Here is a 26,305-nt window from a genome sequence, read left to right as displayed (position 1 = left end):
ACCCATTATTTACCACCGCCATCAGCCGTCAGTTGCCAATTCTATTGGTTTCCTACGTTGATTTCTGCGTAATTGCCCCGTGAGTGGTATTTTCTGCTTTATCTGCTGGAAAGAGTTGTAATTGTCGTGTTCGTAGTAGATTCTTCGGATGGAATACGAAATGGGGCTCCCATATTCGTCCCAGAAGCATACTGGCTGCTCATTATAATAGAATAGAGCTAAGCACTGAGCTGTGGGCTCTACGGGACCGCTCTACGTCCACAAGGCCCATTTGGACCTTAGCAAGAATATTCAACATCCCCTTGTCGGCTCAGAAATCTTCTAGCAGAGTCTGACGAGTGCAGATTCTGTTGGGAGTAGGAGGATCAACTGGTGATGAAGCTTCGCCATCACGAGAGAACACAAAAAATGCTTTGGACCAGGAACTTTCAGGAGCGAGGAGTTCTTCTTGAAGCCAACCGAGATACTGGAGTTCATTGGAACTCTAGAACTAGAGGGTGATCTGTAGACTACGTAATGTCGAGAACAGCTCTGATCGGGGCCACTATAGACCTCAAGGTCGCCATCCTTCAAACACGTATCAGCCTGGAGGATGAAACTCTAGAACAGGTCGAGCAGTTCGAATACTTCATTAATACTAGGGCTAACCTATACTCGGAAATACAGAACCGTATTAATTCGGCATCACGGGCATTCTGGAAGCTAAAGGTCAGAGTGTTTCAGAATCACGACCTCAATCTGAAGACCAAGACAGCTATTTACAAGGCAGTCGTGCTCCCAACGCTTCTTTACGGAGGCGAAAGCTGGACGCCCTACATGCGACATAAAACAGCTTGTACAAACGCAACAAGGTCATCTAAGACATAAAATGCATATCAAATGGTTCCACAAAGTTTCGAATGCAGAAGTCTTGCAACGCGCGAGTTGTACAACAATTGAGACTCAAGTAACGAGGGCCCGACTCAGATGGAGCGGCCACATTCTGAGGATGCAAGACACAAGAATCCCCAAAATAGCTCTGTATGGCGAATTGACAGAGGGAGCCCGGAAGCAGGACAGTATAAACGGTTTAAGGATACACTACATCAATCCCTAAAATCAGTTAATGCCAATCATAACTGGGAACAACTAGCGTTAGACAGGTCACAGTTGAGGTCTATGGTGCACAGTTATAATGGAGACTTGAGAAGAATACAGCGGCGTCCAGATTTGGTTGGTGACTATCCATGCCCGGAGTGTGGAAGGATCTGTAGGTCACGGTTGGGTCTCTTCAGTCACAGGAGGGTACACAGTCGCAATAAGCCCTACGAAATTATAAGTCTGTTTTTTTTATGTCTTTTTTGAAGGTACAGCAATAATGAATGAATGAATAAGGTTGCAATGCAAACCCCTCTCAAATATATCTACCATATTGATACTTTCGAATTAGGTATTACCTTTTGTCGTATCTCTATGACTTTTTTTAGTTCTGCTCTGGTTACTCTATCAGTATTGGGATTCAATTATACCTGTTCCTCGAACAACTGCAGAACAGAAGAATCTTCACTTGGATGACCGAACCTGGTCGAAAGACCTTCACGATCAAAAGCAAGATTTGGAATATTATAAATTTCAAAACTGAAGGGATTTCTGACGATGAAAGTGATCCTTCGCAGAGATTATGTTCTTCACCGTGCGTTCTTCGAATAAGTTTGATGAAGGCTGTATTATTTACATTTTCTTTCTTGTTCTCTGACCTTAATATCACTGGAAAAGAAGGTCTTCAGTATTAAAAGGTCATTTCCTTTCCAAGTGGTAAAATATCTCAAAATCCTTTGGTCGCCACCACAAAGTTCGTCCTATCGACTCTGCCTTGCTATGACGACCAAATTCTTGCCTTCAGAATCGCATATTCGGCTCTTTATCGGTAAAGGTCCCTTGGAGCGAATTTCCCACCAAACGTAAGACGGGAAAAGGTCACGCTTCTCTAGCATAGACACGTATTTCGGATTCGTGGAAACAATTTAACTCACTTTGCATCGCACATCACGCATGTATCATTACCGAGGGAAATGGTATGCATAATCGGACCGATTTGCCGCCATTTTGAATGGGTTCTCGGTATAATCCTACCAGGCCCGGAGGAATGCAACTGTTCCATCGACATAAAGCACCGATAAAGACGCCAATAAGCTAAATGGGATAATTTCTAATCATTTCCACGAAAGTGACCATCAGACCATTAGCCGAGCTCACCTATCTGCTTACCAACCGATGATTTGTGGTTCGCGAAATTGTTTTAGGCTTGTTCGTGGCGTTGTAAAGTGAATTTGTAGTCGTGTTGGTGTCTTATAGCTCGATGGGACGTGGTTGGATTTGTCACGTATACTTCTGAGGTCACCTTGGAGTTTCCACGTGCATGCACATCTTTTTCGAAAGCGTATTCGCGAAAGGGCTGTAGAAATGATCATACTAGAAGCTATTGTTAACTGATTTCGAATCTGTAATCTTCCTGGGTCAACAAATTTTATAGCATTTGACAGAAATAGTAAGTAATAGACGAATGTGTCGAGTACCTAGCTGAATCAACAGACAATGACATCATTCGAGTGCCAGGATACTGGTTTATTTGAGCCAACCAGCAAGCTGACCACCTGACTGGAAAACCTTCAAGAAACTCCTAATGGTCTGAAATCCACCAGAGCAGAAGCTATAAATTGAATAACTTATAAAGCGTCGCTGTAGTACTGTTGGATCAATAATCTGATGATCCTGAACAGGAAAGCCTAGCTGGAATCACTATACGTGTCACCCCTTGGTTAAGTCTTATCCAGAAAAGATTGGTAAGATGGGGATCCCTATAGATCGAGGGCGAGATCTTTTGTAATAGAAAATTCTGCCCACGAAAATCCAAAAGAGCTACAAGATCATTTTATTTCTCACTTTAAGAGGGTAGACGTTCACATACCTAGAAGTAAAAGATTGATCAACCCTTGGGTTTGTTCGAAGTGAGAACAAAAGGTTTATAGACAAACCTACCTTGAATAAAATGCTAGAATTTCGAAAGTATCTTTGGTTTTGGAAAAAATTTCATTCAGACTAGAGTAATCCACATATTATGATATCACTATATAAGACGCATCATTTTTCTTCATATAATGCTACCAACAACAGTATCTTGAATTATCATAACATAGACTTTGCTTCGTAATTAACCTGTCGTTTCCCCCGAAGGTTTCCAACCGTCTCGAATGCAAAAATGCAAATTCTTGTCAAGCTTAAAACAACGAAACGACACAAATCGAATGCAGAAATGCCGCTGGCGATGGTGGTAGCAATTTTTTATTCCGCATAAGTGTAAATGTCTTGTTGATTCTACACGCACATGTTACAATACGAACGTCTAGGCTGGGACGCGGTAGAAATGCCTCAATTTCGTAACATCTGCCCGTTTGATTGGTCTTTTCCTGTTCGGAGGGGCTTTTTTCCAATCTTGACCTATTACCGATTGACGGACGTTCAAATTCTATTCGGATGTTATTTGCCTTCTTGGAAAGTTATTGCTAAAAATGAGCATTTGGATCGATAACGAAAAACATAAAATTTATGTAGGTATACTAAGTGACTTAGAAGACAGAACACCCAGTATTAATGAATTTATTACGACTTTTTTTGGATTGATGTGTCTTAGGGTCCTAAAGGTTGCACCGAGGTCGAAATTTAGAGATTTCCTCCCGTGCTTTTTACCCTTGCGACGTGGAGAATTCGTCAAGACCAAACGGTTGGACTGAGGTTGATGAAATTAAGAGATTTATCACTAGAAGAGTTGCTCTTTGAGAATATGTCATCACATCTGAATCTACGATGATTTTTCTGGGAGCTACGAGTATCAGAAGTTGACCTTCGAAAATTCCCTAAAATATGGGGTCAGTTAAAGCTCCCTCAAGACCGAATAATTGTGCCGAAATGGATGAAATTCTCAGATTTATTTCTTAAAGAGTTGCTCTTTCAGAATATGTACCACATTCTTATTTACGGTTACTTTTATTTAGAGATAAACGACTCGAAAGCTGATCTTCGAAAAATCCTTAAAAAGATGGGTTAGGTTAAGAATACGTCCGAACGGTTGCGCCTAGATGGATGAAATTCTCAGAATCATTACTAGAAGAGTTGCTCTTTCAGAATATATATCACATTTCCATCTACGGTTACTTTTATTGAGAGATAAACGACTCGAAACTGACTTTCGAAAAATCCTTAAAAAGATGGGTTCAGTTAAGAATACGTCAACACCGAACGGTTGCGCCTAGATGGATGAAATTCTCAGAGTCAGTACTAGAAGAGTTGTTCTTTCAGAATATGTATCACATTTCCATCTACTGTTACTTTTATTGAGAGATAAACGACTCGAAACTGACCTTCGAAAAATCCTTAAAAAGATGGGTTCAGTTAAGAATACGTCAAGACCGAACGGTTGCGCCTAGATGGATGAAATTCTCAGAATCATTACTAAAAGAGTTGCTCTTTCAGAATATGTATCACATTTCCATCTACGGTTACTTTTATTGAGAGATAAACGACTCGAAACTGACCTTCGAAAAATCCTTAAAAAGATGGGTTCAGTTAAGAATACGTCAAGACCGAACGGTTGCGCCTAGATGGATGAAATTCTCAGAATCATTACTAGAAGAGTTGCTCTTTCAGAATATGTATCACATTTCCATCTACGGTTACTTTTATTGAGAGATAAACGACTCGAAACTGACCTTCGAAAAATCCTTAAAAAGATGGGTTCAGTTAAGAATACGTCAAGACCGAACGGTTGCGCCTAGATGGATGAAATTCTCAGAATCATTACTAGAAGAGTTGCTCTTTCAGAATATGTATCACATTTCCATCTACGGTTACTTTTATTGCGAGATAAACGACTCGAAACTGACTTTCGAAAAATCCTTAAAAAGATGGGTTCAGTTAAGAATACGTCAAGACCGAACGGTTGCTCCTAGATGGATGAAATTATCAGAGTCAGTACTAGAAGAGTTGTTCTTTCAGAATATGTATCACATTTCCATCTACTGTTACTTTTATTGAGAGATAAACGACTCGAAACTAACCTTCGAAAAATCCTTAAAAAGATGGGTTCAGTTAAGAATACGTCAAGACCGAACGGTTGCGCCTAGATGGATGAAATTCTCAGAATCATTACCAGAAGAGTTGCTCTTTCAGAATATATATCACATTTCCATCTACGGTTACTTTTATTGAGAGATAAACGACTCGAAACTGACTTTCGAAAAATCCTTAAAAAGATGGGTTCAGTTAAGAATACGTCAAGACCGAACGGTTGCTCCTAGATGGATGAAATTATCAGAGTCAGTACTAGAAGAGTTGTTCTTTCAGAATATGTATCACATTTCCATCTACTGTTACTTTTATTGAGAGATAAACGACTCGAAACTGACCTTCGAAAAATCCTTAAAAAGATGGGTTCAGTTAAGAATACGTCAAGACCGAACGGTTGCGCCTAGATGGATGAAATTCTCAGAATCATTACTAGAAGAGTTGCTCTTTCAGAATATGTATCACATTTCCATCTACGGTTACTTTTATTGAGAGATAAACGACTCGAAACTGACTTTCGAAAAATCCTTAAAAAGATGGGTTCAGTTAAGAATACGTCAAGACCGAACGGTTGCGCCTAGATGGATGAAATTCTCAGAATCATTACCAGAAGAGTTGCTCTTTCAGAATATATATCACATTTCCATCTACGGTTACTTTTATTGAGAGATAAACGACTCGAAACTGACCTTCGAAAAATCCTTAAAAAGATGGGTTCAGTTAAGAATACGTCAAGACCGAACGGTTGCGCCTAGATGGATGAAATTCTCAGAATCATTACTAGAAGAGTTGCTCTTTCAGAATATGTATCACATTTCCATCTACGGTTACTTTTATTGAGAGATAAACGACTCGAAACTGACTTTCGAAAAATCCTTAAAAAGATGGGTTCAGTTAAGAATACGTCAAGACCGAACGGTTGCTCCTAGAGGGATGAAATTCTCAGAGTCAGAACTAGAAGAGTTGTTCTTTCAGAATATGTATCACATTTCCATCTACTGTTACTTTTATTGAGAGATAAACGACTCGAAACAGACCTTCGAAAAATCCTTTAAAAGATGGGTTCAGTTAAGAATACGTCAAGACCGAACGGTTCCGCCTAGATGGATGAAATTCTCAGAATCATTACTAGAAGAGTTGTTCTTTCAGAATATTCATCACATCTGAATCTACGATGATTTTTCTGGGAGCTACGAGTATCAGAAGTTGACCTTCGAAAATTCCCAAAAAGATGGGGTCAACCATTCGTCAAGACCGAATGGTTGCATCAGTTTTATGAGCCAACTCTTGCCTTGTAAATTGACCGAGTGAAATGGCTTGTTGATGCTGTCTGCTGAAATTGGTGTCGTTCTGACACTGACGTTTACTAGAGAGAGAAAAAAGGTTTGCTTGGTGGATGTTGATGAAGAATGGAAGGATTTTTTCCTCCCAACAGAAAACTGCAAGGCTCCGAAGGTACATCATAGCAAATAATGAACCGAGGGAGGAAAATATTCCACGGCGAGTTTAAGACTCCGATAGACGCATAAAACCAATTTGTCACTTTCCCAGGCTCGACCATTAGCGATTTCACGTGCTGAAACCGTACCGATCGTGTAGTGTTCGCTGAAAAATTTCCATATTCCGTAACCTCCCAAGAAACCTCGGCACTTCACGGAACAGTACGACGCGAATCGGTGCCCGATCGGAAAAAAAGACCATCGGGACTAAATCGAGTCTCGCCCGGGGCACGTGTTGTGGTATTCCTCTACACCCACGTCGATTTGTCGAAGAATATCCGAAGAATGTTTTAATATCCCCATTATATGCCGGTTTATCCTCTCAAAACGCCGATCGGGACCGTGAGCATCAACGCTGTGTTTTTTTTTTTCGTTTCATTCGACTTTGTCGAGCATGGTCGAGCGTGAATTTTTATGGGGCATTGTGAGACGGCTATCTGTGACGTCGTCGTCGGTTGTTTTCGGTGATTGCGAAATTGGCGAAGGGGGATTGGCTGGCGATGAACACGAACGGAGCAGAGAGAAATTTCGGTTTTGTGACTCAATAAAACAGGGTTCGTGGAATGTTTGCAATGAGGCTTCATTTTTCATGCGTAATTGAGTGAATTACCAGGATTTTATGAGAAGAAATTTCCGACCATAACTGGAAAAAGAAATAAAAAAAAAATATCTGCTCTCCACCACCGAAATTATTTTAAGTACGAACAAAAAATTATTCATTTAGCTATATCGACCCGGGTTATTTTATGGATAACGGATATGCCGTTAGATATTTTCTAGGATCAGTATTTTGCAAAAAAAAGCACTTTTAGTGGAAAATTTCGAAAAAATTGGTCAAATTTGAGAAGCTGTAGCAGCCAGAAAAGAAGGCACTAAACATATGCTGATTTTTTGGTGATAGATTCATCCTTCGCGGATTCAGAAATGAAATTTTTATTCACCTACCGCGACCAATTTGGATATTATGATTTTTTCCGCAAGGGTCAAAAATTTCCAATTTTTCATCGATCGTAACTTGAAAAATAAATTTTTTCAAAAATATCTGTTTGCATATTCGTCATCTACGCCCTCGAATTAGTCGACAGTATAAATTTGGTTCAGATCGCAGACCAAAAATTTTTTTCAAAAAATCGCAATTTTTCCATGCATATGTATGGAAAAATTGAAGAAATTTTCGATCTCCCCGATTTCCACCAAAATTGAAGTATTTACTAAATCGAGGGCGTAGATCACGAATATGCAAACAGAACTTTCCTGAAAGGATTAGTTTTCAAGTTATGGACGATGGAAAATTCGAAATCTTGGACCTTCGCGGAAAAAATCATAAAATCTGAACTGTTCACGGTAAGTAGAAGAAAGTTGGATTTTTTCATTCGCAAAGGATCAATCTATCACTAAAACAATCAGCATATGTCCAGTGCCTTTTTTCTGGCTGCTACAGCTGATTGAAGTTGACCAATTTTTTCGAAATTTTTCACTAAAAGTGATTTATTTCCGAAAATACTGATCCTAGAACAAATCTAATTGCATATTCGTAATCTACGACCTAAATTCAATCAAGAAAATGATCCGGGTTTATACAGCTCGAAAAATAAAAAATTTTGGATTTGGAATAATTTCGTCTGCTACTCTTCCCTATCGTTTGACTTGAACACATCTGTCTGCGATCGGTGCTAACCTCACTCAAACTGAGGAAGATTTGTTTAATTTTCGTTTGATAAACGTCAAAAATCTCTAACTCGGTACTTACGAGGTAAGTACTTATGAACCAATCACAAAATCATCTGAAAAACAGTTTCTTCAATCGACAAATCCACACAGCTTTCCAAAATTGAATGGTACAGATACGATAACGTGGAATAAATCCGATAATAAATGTTTCCTGAGAAGAACACAAAAATTATATGAGAATTTTTTCACTACCTATTAGGAATGACCTTTCGAAGAACTGTGAGAAACAAAAATGATTTATCCCATCGAAATTCCCAGATTGAACCATCCGCTAATCTCTTCATTCGATCTCCATCCTCCTATACGTGGCCTTAGATCCTAATGGCTCGGTTTCGATCAAAGGATAATATCAGTGCCAAACATGGTATAAAATATAGAACAGGTGTTATCGAGATTGGAAGGATAAACCGAGTGGATTCAGTGTGGCGTTCAAAGTTGCCGGGTCTGCTTAGAAATCACTAGCTCTGGTGAAGTCTGGTCTTTTTAATCAGGGGAGGGAAGCTATGAAATGAAGTATCAATTACCCATCAATTGATGAGAGATGAACTAAGGTACTTTGGCCTTAGCAATATGATGTCAATGGATTTCAGAGTGAAATGAGAAGTCAAAAAATGCTGATTTCATTTCTAAAAGTTTTCATTATGCAGAAAGAACATGTCAACCACTATATGGTTATTGCAGATAACTTCTTGTTCTCAAAGGACACTCCCAGCCTCCCTATCCATCTGATCTCTTTCTTATCGCGAAATTGAAGAATAAAGACAACATTCGAGGCCCATAACCTTCTTTTTTCACATGTGTGATTCCTTCAGTAACGAAACCGTCGATTTTTGATCGACTCTGCCTTTGACGTGGCAACATCGGCCACGTCCTAGAAAAACCTCACCACCAAGCGACTCGTATCCATCTCGCCAGCATAGTCCAGCGGCTGGGAACAGAATCACCACGCCATTATAATTTTCAATTCGATTATCTTTCCGATTACTATCGACGTAATTATCTCGACGCGACTTTGTCGAGGAGGCCTAGAACTAGTTCTTAGAAGAGACTTCTATCGGTTGTGTCCTTCTTGCTACCTGCCTCGGTTCACATAGCCAAATTACCTAACGTAAAGTAATTTTTATAATTGCTGCGGGATATCGTGCACGCCGCTTATTAAATTCCGTGAACTGTTTTACATCGACGACCTTCCGACTACGAGGTCGTATAGAGATGTGCAGCTTCTGCAGAGTAGACTCTTTGAGGCTGATTCGACCATTAATTAAGAGTGAAATCTTTCGATTCTTATGGTGGGTTCAAGCAGAGTTTCTGAGAACTCACTTCATCGCCTTAGATTGGTTCATTTCTTAGGTCTTCGTTCTTAGGAACTCGTCACCATCACATAATGGCAAAGAGTTCAACGCCAGAGCTTTTGCTGATCCAAAGAACTGAGCGTTTATGCCGAGATTGGTGACCTCAATGCAATGCATCGTGCAGCTTGACGTAAAAAGGGTACAAGTGAAAACTCAACTTCAATATGTTTATCTGGTAGAAATGGCACTTACAGAATGATTCGTTGAAATCTGAATGGATTGTCGCTCTTCCAAACGAAGAGAATTCCCAATTTCTTTTCCATTGAGAAACTGATAATGTCATGTATATAATACAGATCATGTTTGAAACATTATAATAAACCTTCTAAGCGCAATCGCTTTAAGTTCCCTTCTTCGGTGTAACTAAACTTTAACTAGAGCACCTGCAACTCTCTTGTGATTTTTTACCTTTCCGAGCAACTTCTCCTTACTGGTATTTCCAATACCAGTGATTATTTTAATTATTGCAACAATTTCCTCGGTAATGGTGAAGTTGCCGTCGAGATTGCAACACGCAATCTTTCACAGAAGCTTCGATTGTTGAAATAAAAATTTGAATCTCCTTCGGCGTTTGATCGGCTGAAAAAATCGACATGCAACTGCAGAAGTGTTACGAGATCAGTCTCCGTCATTCTAGGCTGTATCTATCGTTCAGCTGGGAATTTGTTTTCTTAATTATACCATCTATCGTTTTTAGAAAATATTCACAACTACTTAGCCAGCAATACTGTATATAGCCTGCTCGAAAATTGAAGAGAGGAAATATTGCATTACCATAGAAACCAACAATAACTCATAAGAAGTGTCAGTGTGAAGTTTGTGATCAAAAAAGTAAACCAGAGTTACGCAATAAATTAAAAGAAAGAAAATGTCCACCGCAATTGGGAAAATCGAAAAATTGGAGTATCGAGCCATCATCAAGACCCTGTATTTAAAAGGGTTAAGGTTAAGAGGTAAGCAGATTTACGAATATATGCTTAATACCCTTGGTGATCAATGTCCTTTGAATGCGACCGTGAAATATTGGACTGCAAGCTTCAAAACAGGTAAATTGTCCATTGAAGGTGATGACTGATCAGGAAGGTCAGTTTCTGTGTCAGTCCCCGAAAATATCGATGCAGTTCATGACATGATTTTATCAGACAGTCGAATTGGGCTGAAACGGATATCTGAAGCACTGAATATTTCATACGAACGCGTTCATCATATAGTTCACGTCAATTTGGACATGAGAAAAATTGCTGCAAAATGGATCTCCAAATGTTTGAATGTTGACCAAAAGCGTGCAAGGGTAGAAGCATCGCGTTCGATCTGTGCTCGATTTAAAAACGATGTAGACTTCTTAAACCGAATTGTTACTATGGATGAGATTTATGTACATTTCTACGATCCAGAAACAAAGCAACGATCAATGGAATGGCGACACTCTGGTTCTTCAAGACCTAAGAAGTTTCGTGTCCAAAAATCTGCTGGAAAAGTTCTTGCTGCAGTTTTTTGGGATTGTCATGGAGTGATCATGATTGATTTTTTGGATAAGGGTATAACAATAACCTAGTGTATCCAATTAAGAGAAGAATATGTTGAGGAATGAAATATTTTAACATTGAAATTTTGTTCGAAAAAGTATCGATTTGAACATCCGATGCTCGTGTTTAGCAATTATTGCTATTGTCTGATTGGTATTTGCTTTCGATATCGTCCCTTACAGGACCAGATCAAACGGCTTTCACGTCGTCAGATGAGGTCTAATTATTTGCACGATACACCCCGATGCAGGTATAACATAACAATGTTGTCACAGGTCAAAACGGCGTCGCGTTAGTTTGTGTATATTCAAACCGCAAATATGCGTGCGAGCGATTGATTATTTCAGAGGGGTTAAATGTTTGAATTAATAAACTGTCACGATGACGTAGCGACTCGATGGGATAGTTGCTGTAGTAGATGGTATCAAGTACCAGCATACCACACGATTATAGTAAGGGAATCGTACAAACATTGACGTGAATATCAATAAGAGCCTTATAAGAATGCATGCATTTTAATCAACTTCCGATATTTGGCGCACAAATGATTTTTTCACCACTTATGCTTGGAAATGGTCAATAAACTGCTCATTTTGAATCGTTAAGAGATTCTTCTATGTGTTACTCAAAAATAACATTGGAAAATGATCACCTTCCCCTCTCATGTGCGCAACTTCATGAATAATGCAGCTTCTGCGACATCTAAAGCCTCTCTTCCATCCGTCATATTCGACTCGAAGTACGAGAATCATCAATCAAAAATGCCCTGTGTGAGATCATTGAAATATCACGCCGAAGCGGGATAATCATTTCCGAAACAGATGAATGTTTTCGGCACTCAATCGGGTGCATATTTCAGTGGATATAATCTGTTCACTGCTTGGGACTAATTCGACAATCGATTAACAGCGGGAAATCCTGCTGAGGATACCAGCAGTGCGAAATAAATTAAGGGAAAAAGAAATGAGCTTCCAACCTCAACCAGTCGTCGAAATAAGACTTTGTCAGCAAAATAATCGATTTTCACCATCTCTAGGTAAATTGAGATCGAAACGAGTTCAATTTTCTCAAACTGGATATTTTTCAATGCAAATTATAACCTTCGCTTGTTCAAGACCTCCCAATCTTGCAATCAATCATTTCTTCAACCGTCCCTTTCAAAATCAATTATTCAAAGACACATATTGAAGTTTTGAAATTTTCCACCCCTTGTCCGTCAGTTTATCCTCGATATTTTCTCAACAAATGACGAAATTCAACTGGTAATTTCGGAACGGTTAAAAAGATATTGTCTCCATAACGACTTTTCAACCGGTGCGTACACAGGACTACCCTTTGATTCTCCAATTCAATTTATAAAGCTTATGATTAAAGTTCATTGAAAATTCTCAAGTTTGTACGTTTGTACTTCGAATTAGGTATATTGTGGGGTTAGACAGTTAGAATTATTATCACATTAATGTGTAATTTGATATAGTAGACAGGTTATTTTGAGAGGAATTGCTCGATTTGTAAGTATTAATCTTCGTGTACACAAAAAGGTTTGTTCAAACTTGATGGACAATGATATTATTTCTCGTTATTCAAACTGTTTTCCTCTGAAGAATGAAATTAGTTTAGGTCTATTTGGAGCTTAGTTATACCTATGTTTCAGCAATAAAAACATGATAAAAGATCAAGATGTATGTAGAGGCACAAATTGTTCTTTCAACTATACTTTTTCAACATCCATTTTGAAATATTGAATATTGAAATAAGGAACTATCAATTTGAGAGAGGAATTATGAACATAAGATAATGTAGATCTACAGTCATCACAGATACTTTCAATCAAAAGAGTGAAATTTTGAGCATATGTTGAGAATAAAATGGATCAAAACGTTTCAAAAGCATATTTTGAGCATAGTTCTCCATTTCACCATAAGAAAGTTTAGAAGTGGAAGATTCAATGTCTGAATTTTTCTCTTTTGTAACCAAAAACTTCAGATTCACTGTTATAAATTCTCATTTAGGTATTGTATTCAGTTTATCTGCCAAGTATGCTAGAAACGTTTGGTAAAAATACCCCACGCACAAAGTGAACTGTATTTTCAGTAAGATACTGATGAATCTAATTTCTTCTTGAATATTCTACAGCGAATATCCTTGTTGAATCAGTTTTTACTCCAATATGAGGATGATTATAAGAAGTACAAGCGTTTTTTGTTTAGGCTTGTTCAGTTTTACCCAAGCTGCAATCATCCGGCGGATAAAGTATATAAATGTTGTCCATTCTGTACACTTCAAGAGAAAAGGTATCTCGGACAAGATTTGCGACTGGAAACCAGTTTGAAAGGAGAAGACGCATCAGTATTTCATTGGCCACCAAACGAGATGAAAAGAGAGGCAAGAAAACAGCAAGGGAGGCTTAAACCAAATCCGGACTTACAGCTAACATCTCAGGGGAACCTTGTCCCTTCTCCCTGTCCTGCCGGTCGTCCAGTTTGAACCCTTGACAGCCGTCGCTCTCCCCCAAAAACAATACAGAGACACACACAAACCACACAGTTACAGTTTTGCACACCTCAGAACACCTCTTAATCCTCAAAACGTAAAACGGTCGTGTAAGTGACAAGGACGATAAGTCATCGGCGAAACAATGCACGCATTCAAATGTTTTGATTGGAACTGACTTAATTCTTGCGCCACTTGTTTCTTGCCTTTTCCCCGGTTCTCCAACCCCACCGCGTCTCCACAAAATCACACTATAATTTGCGTTTTGTTTTATTTCAAGTTCCCCGCTCTCCTCAGGACGGCCATGTGGCCGTAAACCCGCCCAGATAATAGCACCCTCAATTACCGCGCACCTACAGCCATCTATCGGGCCGGACGACACCGCCGACTTGCGGACAATCACTTCAGGTGGCAGCAGTTTCCGAATCGAGCTTATCCCTGCCACTTTAATTGTCGTATTCCCCTCGTAATTACAATATTTGCTCATTCAGCATACATCATCGATTACGCTGATTATTATGAGTGGAATGGACACTAATGAACGTTCTGAAATTATATGTTTTCATTTCAGATTCTGTAAGGAAGCGAAATCTACCTTTTTTGATGAATTGATAACCTGAAAGTAGGGTGATAAAAATTTTACATGGTTTTTTCAAACTACAATCGTAGAATAAATAGCAATAACAGTTTTGTGGAAAAAAGTTCGCAGTTTCTAAAAGGCCAGGCATAACTCGAGCCCCTGCAATAAATCACCAGTCAGACAAGAACCCAAATGTTAATAAATCACACAATACAAGACCTGCCTCTCAACTCCTGTTCACTTTCTTCTCTATTTTAGGATTACAAAGAAAAATAATGATCTTTTACGACAAAAGGTTCGTGTGAAGACACAGAGAAGGATGGTGGTTGTTTTTTCGAATTTTTATGGACTTGGAAGAAAACTATGTGTTCATAAACAACTTTATACACTTCTTTATTAAAATCTGTACAAAATTTACAAAAATCAACAATGGTCCCTCTGAGTCCAATTCCATATTATACATTTCGTTAAAAAAATAATATTTACACCTAACTAAAAAAGAGTCATTATCACGAGAAGATTGTTTGATAATTACTGTACATATTTTGGGGAGCTGCAATGAAATTCATGTTGAATTGAGGTTCTACGTTTTCGTTTTTGACGGGCATTTTGGTAGATTCGCAGGAATCTGCGTTGGAAGGCGGGGGTGAGGGAGATTTCTTGGAATTCTTGTGGGTCTTCAGGTGTTTGGCTAGGTGATCAGACCTCATGAACCTCTTCGTGCACACGCTGCAAACAAACCTTTTTTCGCCGGTGTGGGTCCTGAGGTGTCTCTGTAGCTCGTCGGATCTGGTGAACCTCTTGCCGCAGAACAACCAGTTGCAGACGAAGGGCCTCTCGCCAGTGTGCCATCTCAGATGGGCCTGTAGATGCGAGGTCTTTCCGTACACCTTATCGCAGCCTGGGTAGTGGCAGATGTGGAGTTTTTTCGAGGCGGGTTTCCTGAGGCCGTTTTCTTCGTTGATACAGTTCGGACATTGGCACTTTATGCAGCGTCTGGCTTTCGAGCCCAAACCAGCCAAATCAGTCATGGAGATTTCCGATTTCATCATCTTCATCGATAGCGAAGACATGTAGTTCTGAGGCCATTGGTAGGTGTGGTACTGCTGAGTTGGCATGGTTTGCTGTGGTTGATAGCCGCTGGTGGCTATATCCGCTGGAGGAGGAGAATGCTGGAACCAGTACTGGTTGCTGTGGTAGCCTCCTTGATGGGAGTAGGGCGACTGGTAGTGTGTGTAGTCTAGAGACGGATGGGAGACTTCCAAGGGTGTCTGAGGGAGGTATCCATCGCTGGAGCAAGACGTGGTGGAGGCTGGCGAAATCTGCGACTGCATCGCGAACGGTTGGTGTCCATAGAATCTGGAATAAGTTCCCACGAGAAGCGGAGACATCTGTAACAAAACAAAAAATGGTCAAATACATTGAAAGTTGACAGGCAGTAAATCTTGTAGTTAAAGTCTTCAACTACAAGCAAAATCCGATGAATCTTCAGTTCAAGAGCCATAAATCTTATAATTTGCTTTTCTCTCTGAATCATAGTACCAAGAGACTGTCAGTCACTGTTTACCTTCGGCTACTGGGGGATTTACCAAAGCCCTAATCTCTCTGAAACCCAAATGTCGACTTAGGACAACAACAAAGTATCAACACCTACAATGATACCCCGGTCAGTCTCTTTCTTCCACATCTGGTAATTTGTTAAGAGGATACCGCTGGAGGTTTAATCGAAAACCACATTTCTCTTTAGGCGCCGTTAGAGGATAAGTTATTGTTACCCTAATTCCAAGAAAGAACGTCGGTGTTTGAGTTCTCAAGGCATAAGGATGTATTAATATTCATAGAGATTCTCACGATTAATAATATCGGACATTTAGGTCTCATTTGGTCCGTTTAGGAGATTGCATCTAGAAATATTCTATCAGTTCACATCGTCAGAATCCCGATCATGGAACAAGTTGAATTTTGACATAAAAAATTTAATTTTACCTACATAGGAGCAGAAAAAAATTAAAGAACAAACATTTACATTGATTAAATAGCATCTAAATAGGGGCTGCTCAAAAAATATTCTACTTATATAGAAAACCCGCACTATTTTTGACAAAGAATCGATTTTTTCTCAAATATCCATATAAAATATCCAACGTGTACTTTCAGTTCACTTCACAATAACAACTGAACTTCATTGAATGAATGAAGATCAGAAAAAAAAATCTAATGATAATTTCATGGAAAGAAATATGGAAAAAGTGTTCGACTAGAAAATGAAGAAAATACTGAGAAATTAAAATTTTCTTCGAGTGACTCTGGATTGAAATGATGAAAAATAAAATCACAGATAATAGTGTAAAACAAATCTAATCTGAAATTGATGACCAGAGAACTTCAGAAATTGAAACAAGAAGTCAAGATTTTTGGAAATGTTAAAAAACAAATTCGAAGTAAAATTCATAAATTAGGAAAATGAGCAAAAAATGAAATCACATTATAGAAAAGGGAAAATGAAAAACGAATTGAGTGAACGAAAATCCATTCAACTGACACCTTAGAAAATGTTCAATGAATTGAGAAAACCTGAAAACTCTCAGTAAAGTTTGAGAAATAGACTATTCTCAATTCTGAGAAATATTTTGAAACAGAGGATGATAATAGGTAGTCGCCTTTGCTGAAAGTGATGAATGAAACTAATGCTAATCTTGTTTCTAAACTGTGTCCGAGATGCTATCTTAGTGAGAATATTGTAAACTAAAAAAATTGTTAAATCCTAAATGAAATGTAAATTTTTGATATTTTCTTTGATGGAGATTTTCAATAAGGTTCACTACACAAAAAGGAAAAATATGATAAAATCGACGAAAAGCTAATCGTAGAAAAAAAAGCTATACGACCATAAAAAGTTAAAAAGAAAATGTGGTAATATTCCAATGATCGCCAAGCGGCTGGAATAAAATTAAAAAAAAAATGTAGACCCGTTCTTGAACGTATAGGCACTTCCGTCAGACGCACAACTTGAACAAATCGACATCAGCACAGACCAATGATAGCTCTAATAAAATTGTAAGCGTTAATGAAAGGGTCCCGGACATGATTACAGTAATTACAACTGAAGCAAGTAAGAACGGCAAAAGAACACACGCACCTGAGTTTGCGCACTTGTCTGTTGGCAGTACTGTAGCGGAGTCGCTGCGGCCGAAGTCATCATCAAGCCCTAACGGTCACTTAAACGTTGCACTAATAACTGAGATTGCAGATTGCGACGGAGGTCGTTTCGGCTCATCTAGTAGGCCGATATAAGAAAATCTTCGGTGCGCTAGAGGCGTGGCATGCGCAATGATGCTGCGCTAATTTGGGCTGATGCGGGCCCTGGAGCCAAGACGAGGATACGGGGGTTGGATGTACCCTCGGGCCAGTCTTGAGATTATCTCGATCGTTGTTTTCCACATTACCCCCGAACCCCTATATATGTTGCATCGACTCCCACTGTCGTGGCTCGTTAAGGTCCCCCCTGTAGGTTTGGGTAAATATTTTTGGGGCCCACGCCTCTCCCCAAGATAAATATCGAAGTGTGCAGGAATCTGTGCATTGATGGATGGATTATTTAATCGACAAATTTCATTCGGCCATAAGAAGAAATGTGAGAAAATGCTTTTTGAAGGGTTGATACAATGCCTGTCAATTCTAGAATTCGCAGAAATTGAAGAGTTGAGGTGTTTTCAGAAAATTCAAGATGTTTCCTCAACCACTTCATTGATAACCTGCAACTCTCAAAATATGGGGATAAGAAAAAGTCGAAATCAATTTTTTTATGGGGCACCATTCTCAAAAGAGGTCGGAGGTTAATAATTGTGTAATCATTTTGATGAATGGTCCAATAGTTAATTCAACAAGTTGCAAAAAGAGCACACACGGTTGCAGAAACCTTAGCTACTCTGAGAAGCAACTGAAGACTAGAATTATCGATAAAATTAATCAAATTAACAAAGGAATCCTTTCATTTCCTTTCAATCTGTCAGAGGAAAAAGTGAGAAGTGATTGGATCGAAGAGGAGGACATTTTCAGCAACTATTTTAATTATTGAAAACCCTGAAACCTGGAACACTTTGGTTTAGTTAAGGATTTCCATCAAGTATTGGCCACATCAATTAAAAACTGAGTTTTAAGCGTTCCTAATACTGAAATAATAAAAACATTTTCCCTTAATTGAAATAATATACCTCGATTTATCTGAGATTTACGTCGTTTGTGTATGAAAATCATGAAATTCGGTTGAAATTTTCAAAGAGAATTATTCCAATCGCCTGAGATTGTTTAGATTCTTCTTCCCTTATTCAAGGAATGAAATAAGCAGGTTAGAAGAAATCATTGTTGAATCTGCTAGTAATAATTCAAGATTCAAACTTCCTTCTGATTTAGATTAATCCTGATATTGATTTCATTGCAATATCTCACTTCTCGGCATGTCATCATGTTCATATTCATGAAAATTGTCATTGGGTATTTTAGTCAATTCAAGTGTTGTGGTAGTTAATTTAGTTAAAACAAATTGAAAATGGAACAGGAATGGTAAAATTTCAAGATTCACATCAAATGTTACACTGATTATGGCAATAATTGTGATAACTCCTTCAACTAATCTGAATTCACCGAAACCAAATATTTTTCGAAAATATTGCAGATACGTATGTTTTTTCTTACATCTTTCATGTAAAAGATTCGGAACAAGTAAAGAATCGGTAATTTCATGTTTTATTGGCTGAATATCGGCAAGAATGGAAAAATTCCATTTTATAGCGGGCAATCATCATTTGCCTTTCTTGTGGTCAGTTTGCAATCCTCCCACACCAGCCTTCCGGACAAAAAGACCTGCAAAGCCGGTTGCAAGTGCAACAACAGGGTGCAAATTAACACAGATCATGGGCTGCCATAAATATGCCTATCAACGGGTCATTGTTGTTTGCGCAGAAAACATCCCGGTAAGTCACAGATCGGTGGTAAGACAGAAGATCAGCCCCATAAAAGTCAACCCGGGATCCGTCCGGCGGACAAAAGGGGCCCCTTTTCGGACTAGCCGAAAAGAACTGACCACGTCCTATAGGTCCTATCCCTTGACACTTTCCTTTTGTCGGTACCTGTTAACATCGGGGGGTGGTGTAGTCTTTAAAAATCATCAACGATCTATGGCTGGTGCCTTTGTTTCATGCCGAAAAATATTGTTAATCGCTTTATGTAATGGAAAAACGTCTGGACAGGGCGATCGGTCTCCAAATATCGGGATCGGAACCCTATAATCTTGTTTGCATTGGTACCTGCAAGTGTTTCTGGATTCAGCGCTGAGATAAATTGGGCGGAAATCATTTAGGAAGCTTTTTAATTAGATTTTTGGGAAGGAGCGTCATAAGTTCATGAGATATGAGAATTACACATCCACATTGTGGATTTCATAGGTTAAATTAGGTTCAACTTCAGAAAGGAACTCCAGATTTCGTCAACTATCATGGAGTTCTTTTAGAACGCGTCATTTTCGTGCTTTTGCAACTTTTGCTTTCATATTCAAGTGTTTTTGAGTGTTTAGATAACGTTTTTTGCTGAAAAATATAAGTTACAAAAAAGGAAGATAATATGCAGATGTCAGGTTTAAAAAAATAAACCACTAAGGAACAAGGAAATATTTCATGTTATAAACCTAATTGAGGTTCAATTATTTCCTTAGAAATGTTCTCTAGTATTAGCCTTAACTATCAATATATTTCTCCAATAAAACCTGTTCATTCAAAGTGACTTCATTGTAAATTGAGTGTTATTACCATCCTGCATACCCTTTAAAATTAAAAAAAAATAAGGCGGCAGGGATTTTTGGTTGCCATCTTGTTTCGTTTGAAAAATATACACCTTGTTAATCGACATGAATGAGTCAAGCCTAGAGTGGCCCTTGAAGAACGAAACACTGTAAATTGAAAGCACAGCAAAGAAAATTCGAGGCACAGAGAAGTTTCTTTAATACATTCTTATACTTTCATGAAAGTAGAGGACGACACCCAAAATGGTACTTTTTGACCATTATTTGGCTTTGATTGATACATTTACAGTGACTCTATCAAAAAATGTTTGATAGAGCCATTGTAGATTAATTGTTTGCTCGCGCCATCTATATTTGTATTGCTGATCCCAGAGTGGAATATTAATCTCGCAGGGAGATTCCTTCGTTTTCCACAAAGAAAGTTTCCTTTTTCATTGGATAGTAAGTTTTCTTCTTTGCCTGAAAATTAAGCGCTAGCATTATATGGAAATAGATGGCGCTCAACCGTAAACAGAGATCTGTAGAGAACTAAAATATTTTTCTCTCTCAATCTTTGTCGTTCATTGGACAATAAAGATTCAATCTCAAACGCAAGTGCATACAAAAAAATCGAAATAAGATATTGGGATATAAATATAACATTGTATTATATGATACGAAAAGTATCAGTTTTGAGACCTCATGGCTTATCAATGTTGGGTTTGATTTTTCAAAAACCATTGATAATAAGAATTATAAACGAAAAACATTTTTCTTATTCATCTCGAATTAAGTGAAATAAATTAAATGTGAAAAATTTTGATTTACATACCAGACCTTTTCGAAAAGTGAACAAGGTATCATGTTCTATGTTGATTGAATATTGATAATAGTTATTTTTCAATATAATTACATGGAAATTCTTACGAAAAAATGCAATCATAAGTCAACGACTTTTCATTAGAATTACAATAAATTGATACTCTCTTTCTACAAATATTGCTACAAATGTGAATGTTTATTTCGAAACGGGCCAAATTTTAATTTGTATTCCTTTGTTTTTTGATCTTCCACGATGTTTCGTTCAAGGAAGGTCCACCACATTAATCCAGTTTTTAAACGAATTTCGACATTGAAACGTTTGAAGTTGCCAGTATTCCTCAAAATTCTTTGGTTTCACACAATTTTTTTCAATCATTATTTTAATATTGACATTGTGCAGATGTCAATAATTTAATTTATTAGAGCACAAGACAATATTTTTCCCTTCTTCATGCGATGGAAATCGCAAATACTACAAAATCGTTGAACTTTGTAGATAATTCTGGAATTACATACATTCGAAAATATATTTTCCAAAGATGAAAGGAAATTTATAGCATGCTGATCCAGAAAACAATGGATTTGTGTTTACTTTACTGTCCATCTCAGACGTTATTGTCAATTTGAATACATTTGAATGGTATTCTTATCACAATTCAAAATTATGCTTAATTTATAATGTTATAATGCATTCAAAGTATCCAAGTTATAAATAAAATTGAACTAGGGCTGAATTTGAACTAGTACTATGTAGCAACATTTTTCATGAAAATTTAGAAAAAAACTTACAGAATTAGTTTTCGATTTCGGTTCAATGGAATCATTGCCAATTGCTTCTCACCTACTTCGTGCAATACAGAAAATATTCGTGTTTCAAAAAAACTAATTTAGGTTTAGCAAAAATTGAAATATACTACTTGAATCCCAGAAAGGGAAAAAAACAAATGAATGATTACGAAACTCAAATTTTGCATGAGAATAATGTACACAATTTTCAATCATAGGTTTCTTCAATTTTCTTGCTATTTCTGAAAGATCCATGAAAAAATGAGGATTTTCTTTTTCTCTCTCCTTATTTAGGTTGTATGATATGCGTTTTTCTTGTGGTTGTAGCATTGAACGAACCAAATTTTCCAAGACTTATTGAAATCCCCTTCAAAACTCATCAGAATATGAAGGTGAATTCCGTTTTAACAACAGAAGTAATTCGGATATTCGATGGGAATCTCATAATTTCCTCAAAAAACCAGTTGTAATTAAAATAAAATATTCCTCCAATTTCCCGAGAAACGTTAGTTTACGACTCGAAAGTCTGTCATTTGGCAACGCCGCTGCCTCGTCAATAAAAGTGGGAAGGATAAGTTCGGAATACCAGCAAAGCAACCGGCAATTCCTGTCAACGAGCGGCCAAAGTAAAGGTCTCTTAACGTCTTCAATTGTGAAAATCGCTGCCATTTCCCGCTGAACTAAAGTGAGTACATTTTCCATGTCCTTTTCCCTTCATTCGGGCCGTTTTGGTTATGGGTTCGTTTTAGGTTAGGAAGAAAAGTCATTGCGACAGGGCGAATCATAATTTTGTTGAGTGCGTTTCGATGCTTCGATAACGTCCTTCAAGATAAACCTTGAACTCGAGAAAGATTTTCGGAATGATCTTTATTCATCCCGGAGATTGATTCAAACGAAAAAAAATTTGTAATGGACTAGTTTATTCATTTTTTCGTGGGTTTTTCTATGATTGTATCTTAATTTTGGTTGATCAGTTTCAATATTTTCCAGCTTTTTTATTCAGGAATTTCGGGAATGACAACTTTCATTCAAATCAAAGTATGTAAATTCAAAAATTTGGACATACTCATAAGGAAAATCAAGAAAATGAAAATGAAGGAATGCAAGTTGCATTCATCGTTGAAATAATTTCAGTCCGACCGAATATTTGTATAACGGCTTCTCTGAACACGTTCCTGTTATGGCTAAAGTTGCCAAGGAATGTCTCTGACACTATTTTTCTTTCCGAGTGATTTTGTATGTCGAATTTATTCATGCCAGGTACAATTCTGCGGGAACACATATTCGCTTTCTCTCTTCCTTCCCATAAAGAGATCGTTTTTATGGATTTAATGAGAATGCTTGTTTATTCATATCCGAAAACGTTTAAATTTCGAAGTCAATGTTATCACTCTTCCATTAAACAAATTTCATTTTTATGGTATTATTCGGAAAAAGTCTCAATTGCCGCATGTTCAAGGTTGGACATTTCACGTACCAATAAAAATTCGAATATAACGTTCAGAAATTGGTGAAAATTTATATGATAGGTATCATATAAATAATTGTTCTAATTTAACTCTTTTTTCAATGGACGTTTTTCACGTTTTCTTCGAAATTCAGATGACACATTCAATTGAGAAATTAAAGGAAATTTGCATGATTAATTATTAGAAGAACTGTGCTGATTGGACAATTTTCTCCTGCCATAATTCAATTCTTAATTGATGGACGTCAATTATTTCTCTTTAAGTAATACTGCTTGAGATGCCCATTAGTTTTTTATAAAATCGTGACTTATATATGAAATCAATTTTTCTTTGATTATCCACTCGTTTATTTACACCCTGAATATGATCATCAAAAAACTTTAATTTTAAAATTTCGAAATGCTTAAATTACAAAAAACACAATACTTTTCATTGTACCTTGAATTGTGGGTACTAATTTATTCAGTTGTTTGTTGGTTGGAAGGGCTTCATTCAGTATTGAATTGTGAATTATTAATCAAATAATCCACCTCCCATAGAAATCTATACTGAATAGTAATAATCTTCAAGTATTCCATCAAATATTCAACTAACATTTATTGTAAGTATCTATAATTTTATTGATGTTCTTTCTTTTTTTTCAGGTCATGTCTGTAGACGCAGTAAGTTGAAACAATATCTTTAGAGCCAAATTTCTCATTTTCCACTGTATATTATATCTATATCTTGAGAAAAACGATAAATGTCAATTTCAAAAAGATATCACTTAATCCAATACTTTTGAGTTGCATGGAAAATTTCATCAGAGTCAAATATTGCCAGGACACTTTCAATTATTTAATTTTCTCGTCGCAGGACACTCCAGTATGAGTCAAAAGTCAAATGATTTATAATAACCTATTCAATCTTTATCGCTCTACAAATAACCTGTCATTATTAATTCAGGTGTTATCGATGACTATGTGTACCTTAAATCTTACAGATAACGGTTTATATTTCAATATCAGAAATGTTAAGCCAATAACCACGTATCCTTCTCGATGTTTTACTTCAAATGAAAATATTTTTGTGACGAATCGCACTTTGTAGGTTCACTGATAATAATTCATAAGAAGCCGCGATCGATATTATAGCTTCAACCTTCATGGGATTTCCTTTCGAATTGATTTCGAGGATTCGATGTCAATTTAACGTCGATCAACTGCAAAATTGCATAAAAAATGAAGGTTACGGTTAAAACCATACTTTCTCCTGGTGATATCTATATCCGATTTCCTGGAATGATATTAGCGGAATATCCATTAACTTTTCATGGAAACTGATGCATTTTAATTGTTGATTCGATTCTCCGTATGGAAATTAGAAGAAAAATACATAAACAATCAATTAGTTAATATTCCAACATTTCCTTATTCTCGTTTTGTTGCGCAGAAATTCAACACTGCCGTAGAGGATGTCAGGAAATTGAAGGCTAAGCCTTCTGACGATGACCTTTTGGAGTTATATGCCTTATTCAAACAAGCAACGGTAGGAGACGTCAACACCTGTGAGTACCGCATGAAATTTAGTCGCAAACCTCTTGAACGTATGTAATCTTTTCCCAGCTCGACCTGGTATGTTGGACCTCAAAGGAAAAGCCAAATGGGACGCGTGGTCCAAGAAGAAGGGAACAAATTCTGAGGCTGCCAAAGAGCAATACATCTCCAAGGTCACCTCTTTGATTGAGTCCATTGGTTTACAGTAATTTCCGGAAGATTTATATGCTTTATATCGAAACTTAAGCATCACTTTATGAGCATTTCATAGTTTTATAAGAAATATATTTGTTATGTTGGTCTAGTTACTTTTTTATTCGGAGGATTTCTTGGGTGTGCTTGAATATCGATGAGGTTTTTTCAACGTATTCTGTAACTGTAAAAATCTTTATTAAAAGTACATGAAACCCAGAGAAAAGCAAAAAAATCGAAAAACTATTTCAATTTATGGAGATTAAAAAAATTCCTAGAAGCAACCATGCACCCAATGGCTCATGTCACCCTTGCAGAATTTGTATGTTGTCCAAGCGTTGAAGCCGTTACCGCTGAGTCTTGTGTGTTCGTTATAGACTTTCTGTGCGCATCTGACATCGTTGACTATGTCGGCATCCCTGAATTTCCAGCAAGCTGTGTTACAACCCTTACCGTCTCCTCCACCCTCGCTGCACCAGTATATCTGACTGATCTGCAGGATTCCATGGTCGCCAGAATTCCAATTACGAGCGGCTGTATCGAAATTTGACTCCTTTTGGGCTATACATGTCCTGAAAAAAACAAAATGTGTGTGGGACAAGAAATTTCTTCCTTTATTTGGAAGACGACTACATTTACGGTGTTGTACGAGTTTTTATTGAGGATCAGCAAGTCTAGAACTAGGAAATTTCAAATTACGAAGGCTATGAGGCTCCTATTCTGCCATTTCTGAAAGAATGATGAGCTGAAGCCAGGAGCTTTTGCGATAATTAGTGCCCAACTTATATCCCCTCTTTTTGAGATGAAAAATTCGAAAATTGCATGAGAGGTGGAAGAAAGTGGTAGGCAAAGAGCTGATGAAACGGTACAGCTTCTACAACGTCTTCAAAATTGCTTTCTGCATTTTCAATAAACAGAAAAACAAGTATCATTCAACCTTCACAGCGAAGGTTGAAGATTTTCAAGAATTCTTAGTAAACCAAGTGAACTTACCAGGTCGGGATTTGATCTCTCGGCACACCTAGCTCAGCCAACTTTCTAGCGAATTCACATCTTCCAAAAATTCTGGCTTCCACATTCAAAGCACATAAGCACAAAGTAAATCCAAACAACGCTAAGGAATTCATTCTGCTAACTTCCTACCTCGTATAGGAAGGGCAGTATAGGTAGATGAGATTTGAGCAAGCGATCAAGAGAACACTTCCTTATATCTCTTCCATTTGTTGGCGGTTTTCCTTCTAGCTCGCTATCTACTGAGTCTTGCGGCAAAGTTTCAAAATGTAATTTCCAGTTGCATCCACATTTAAACACGATAGGGTGACGAAACAACCTCACACTGGTCAAGACAATGTGTGGTTGGAGACTTGAAGATATCTTAGAAAAATTACGGGATATAATACAGCAATATTCTATAATAACGTTTCTTGAACTCTATTGAACATTC

The 26,305-nt window shown here is 37.6% G+C and overlaps 4 protein-coding genes across 6 annotated transcripts in view; 1 reads left to right on the top strand and 3 right to left on the bottom strand.

Moving 5' to 3' along the window:
• LOC123313847 (transcription factor Sp9-like) overlaps nucleotides 1-13,932 on the bottom strand; it is an 83,890-nt gene extending 69,958 nt beyond the window's left edge. The window contains exon 1 of the mRNA XM_044898914.1: nucleotides 13,637-13,932. Coding sequence (XP_044754849.1) covers nucleotides 13,637-13,645 — 9 coding nt within the window. The 5' untranslated portion in view covers nucleotides 13,646-13,932. The remainder of the gene's footprint in view (nucleotides 1-13,636) is intronic.
• A 717-nt stretch (nucleotides 13,933-14,649) lies between these two features.
• Nucleotides 14,650-17,655, bottom strand: LOC123313848 (transcription factor Sp9-like). Of its 3 annotated transcripts, none has more exons than XM_044898918.1 (2): nucleotides 17,421-17,655; nucleotides 14,650-15,672 (listed from the first exon to the last, which is right to left on the bottom strand). In XM_044898918.1, exons 1-2 carry the CDS (start codon nucleotides 17,481-17,483, stop codon nucleotides 14,791-14,793), a joined length of 945 nt encoding a protein of 314 aa, XP_044754853.1. In that variant the 5' UTR covers nucleotides 17,484-17,655; the 3' UTR covers nucleotides 14,650-14,790. The 3 variants fall into 3 exon arrangements, with proteins under 3 accessions (XP_044754853.1, XP_044754854.1, XP_044754855.1); XM_044898919.1 differs by lacking the exon at nucleotides 17,421-17,655 and adding an exon at nucleotides 17,251-17,395; XM_044898920.1 differs by lacking the exon at nucleotides 17,421-17,655 and adding an exon at nucleotides 15,849-16,242.
• Nucleotides 17,656-22,206: 4,551 nt separating this feature from the next.
• On the top strand, nucleotides 22,207-24,973 carry LOC123314276 (putative acyl-CoA-binding protein). Its single transcript, XM_044899446.1, has 4 exons — nucleotides 22,207-22,350; nucleotides 23,779-23,796; nucleotides 24,566-24,680; nucleotides 24,739-24,973. The coding sequence occupies exons 2-4, from the start codon at nucleotides 23,782-23,784 to the stop codon at nucleotides 24,876-24,878; spliced, it is 270 nt and encodes an 89-aa protein (XP_044755381.1). The 5' UTR covers nucleotides 22,207-22,350; nucleotides 23,779-23,781; the 3' UTR covers nucleotides 24,879-24,973.
• Nucleotides 24,974-25,101: 128 nt separating this feature from the next.
• On the bottom strand, nucleotides 25,102-26,050 carry LOC123313409 (lysozyme P-like). The gene is made up of 2 exons (XM_044898282.1): nucleotides 25,855-26,050; nucleotides 25,102-25,433 (listed from the first exon to the last, which is right to left on the bottom strand). The coding sequence occupies exons 1-2, from the start codon at nucleotides 25,986-25,988 to the stop codon at nucleotides 25,136-25,138; spliced, it is 432 nt and encodes a 143-aa protein (XP_044754217.1). The 5' UTR covers nucleotides 25,989-26,050; the 3' UTR covers nucleotides 25,102-25,135.
• Between the last annotated feature and the right edge of the window lie 255 nt (nucleotides 26,051-26,305).

This window comes from Coccinella septempunctata, chromosome 5 (assembly GCF_907165205.1).
Source record: "Coccinella septempunctata chromosome 5, icCocSept1.1, whole genome shotgun sequence".
NCBI classification, from domain to species: Eukaryota; Metazoa; Arthropoda; class Insecta; order Coleoptera; family Coccinellidae; genus Coccinella; species Coccinella septempunctata.
The sequence above is the reverse complement of the archived record's forward strand: the minus strand, read 5'-3'. Positions and strand labels throughout refer to the sequence as shown.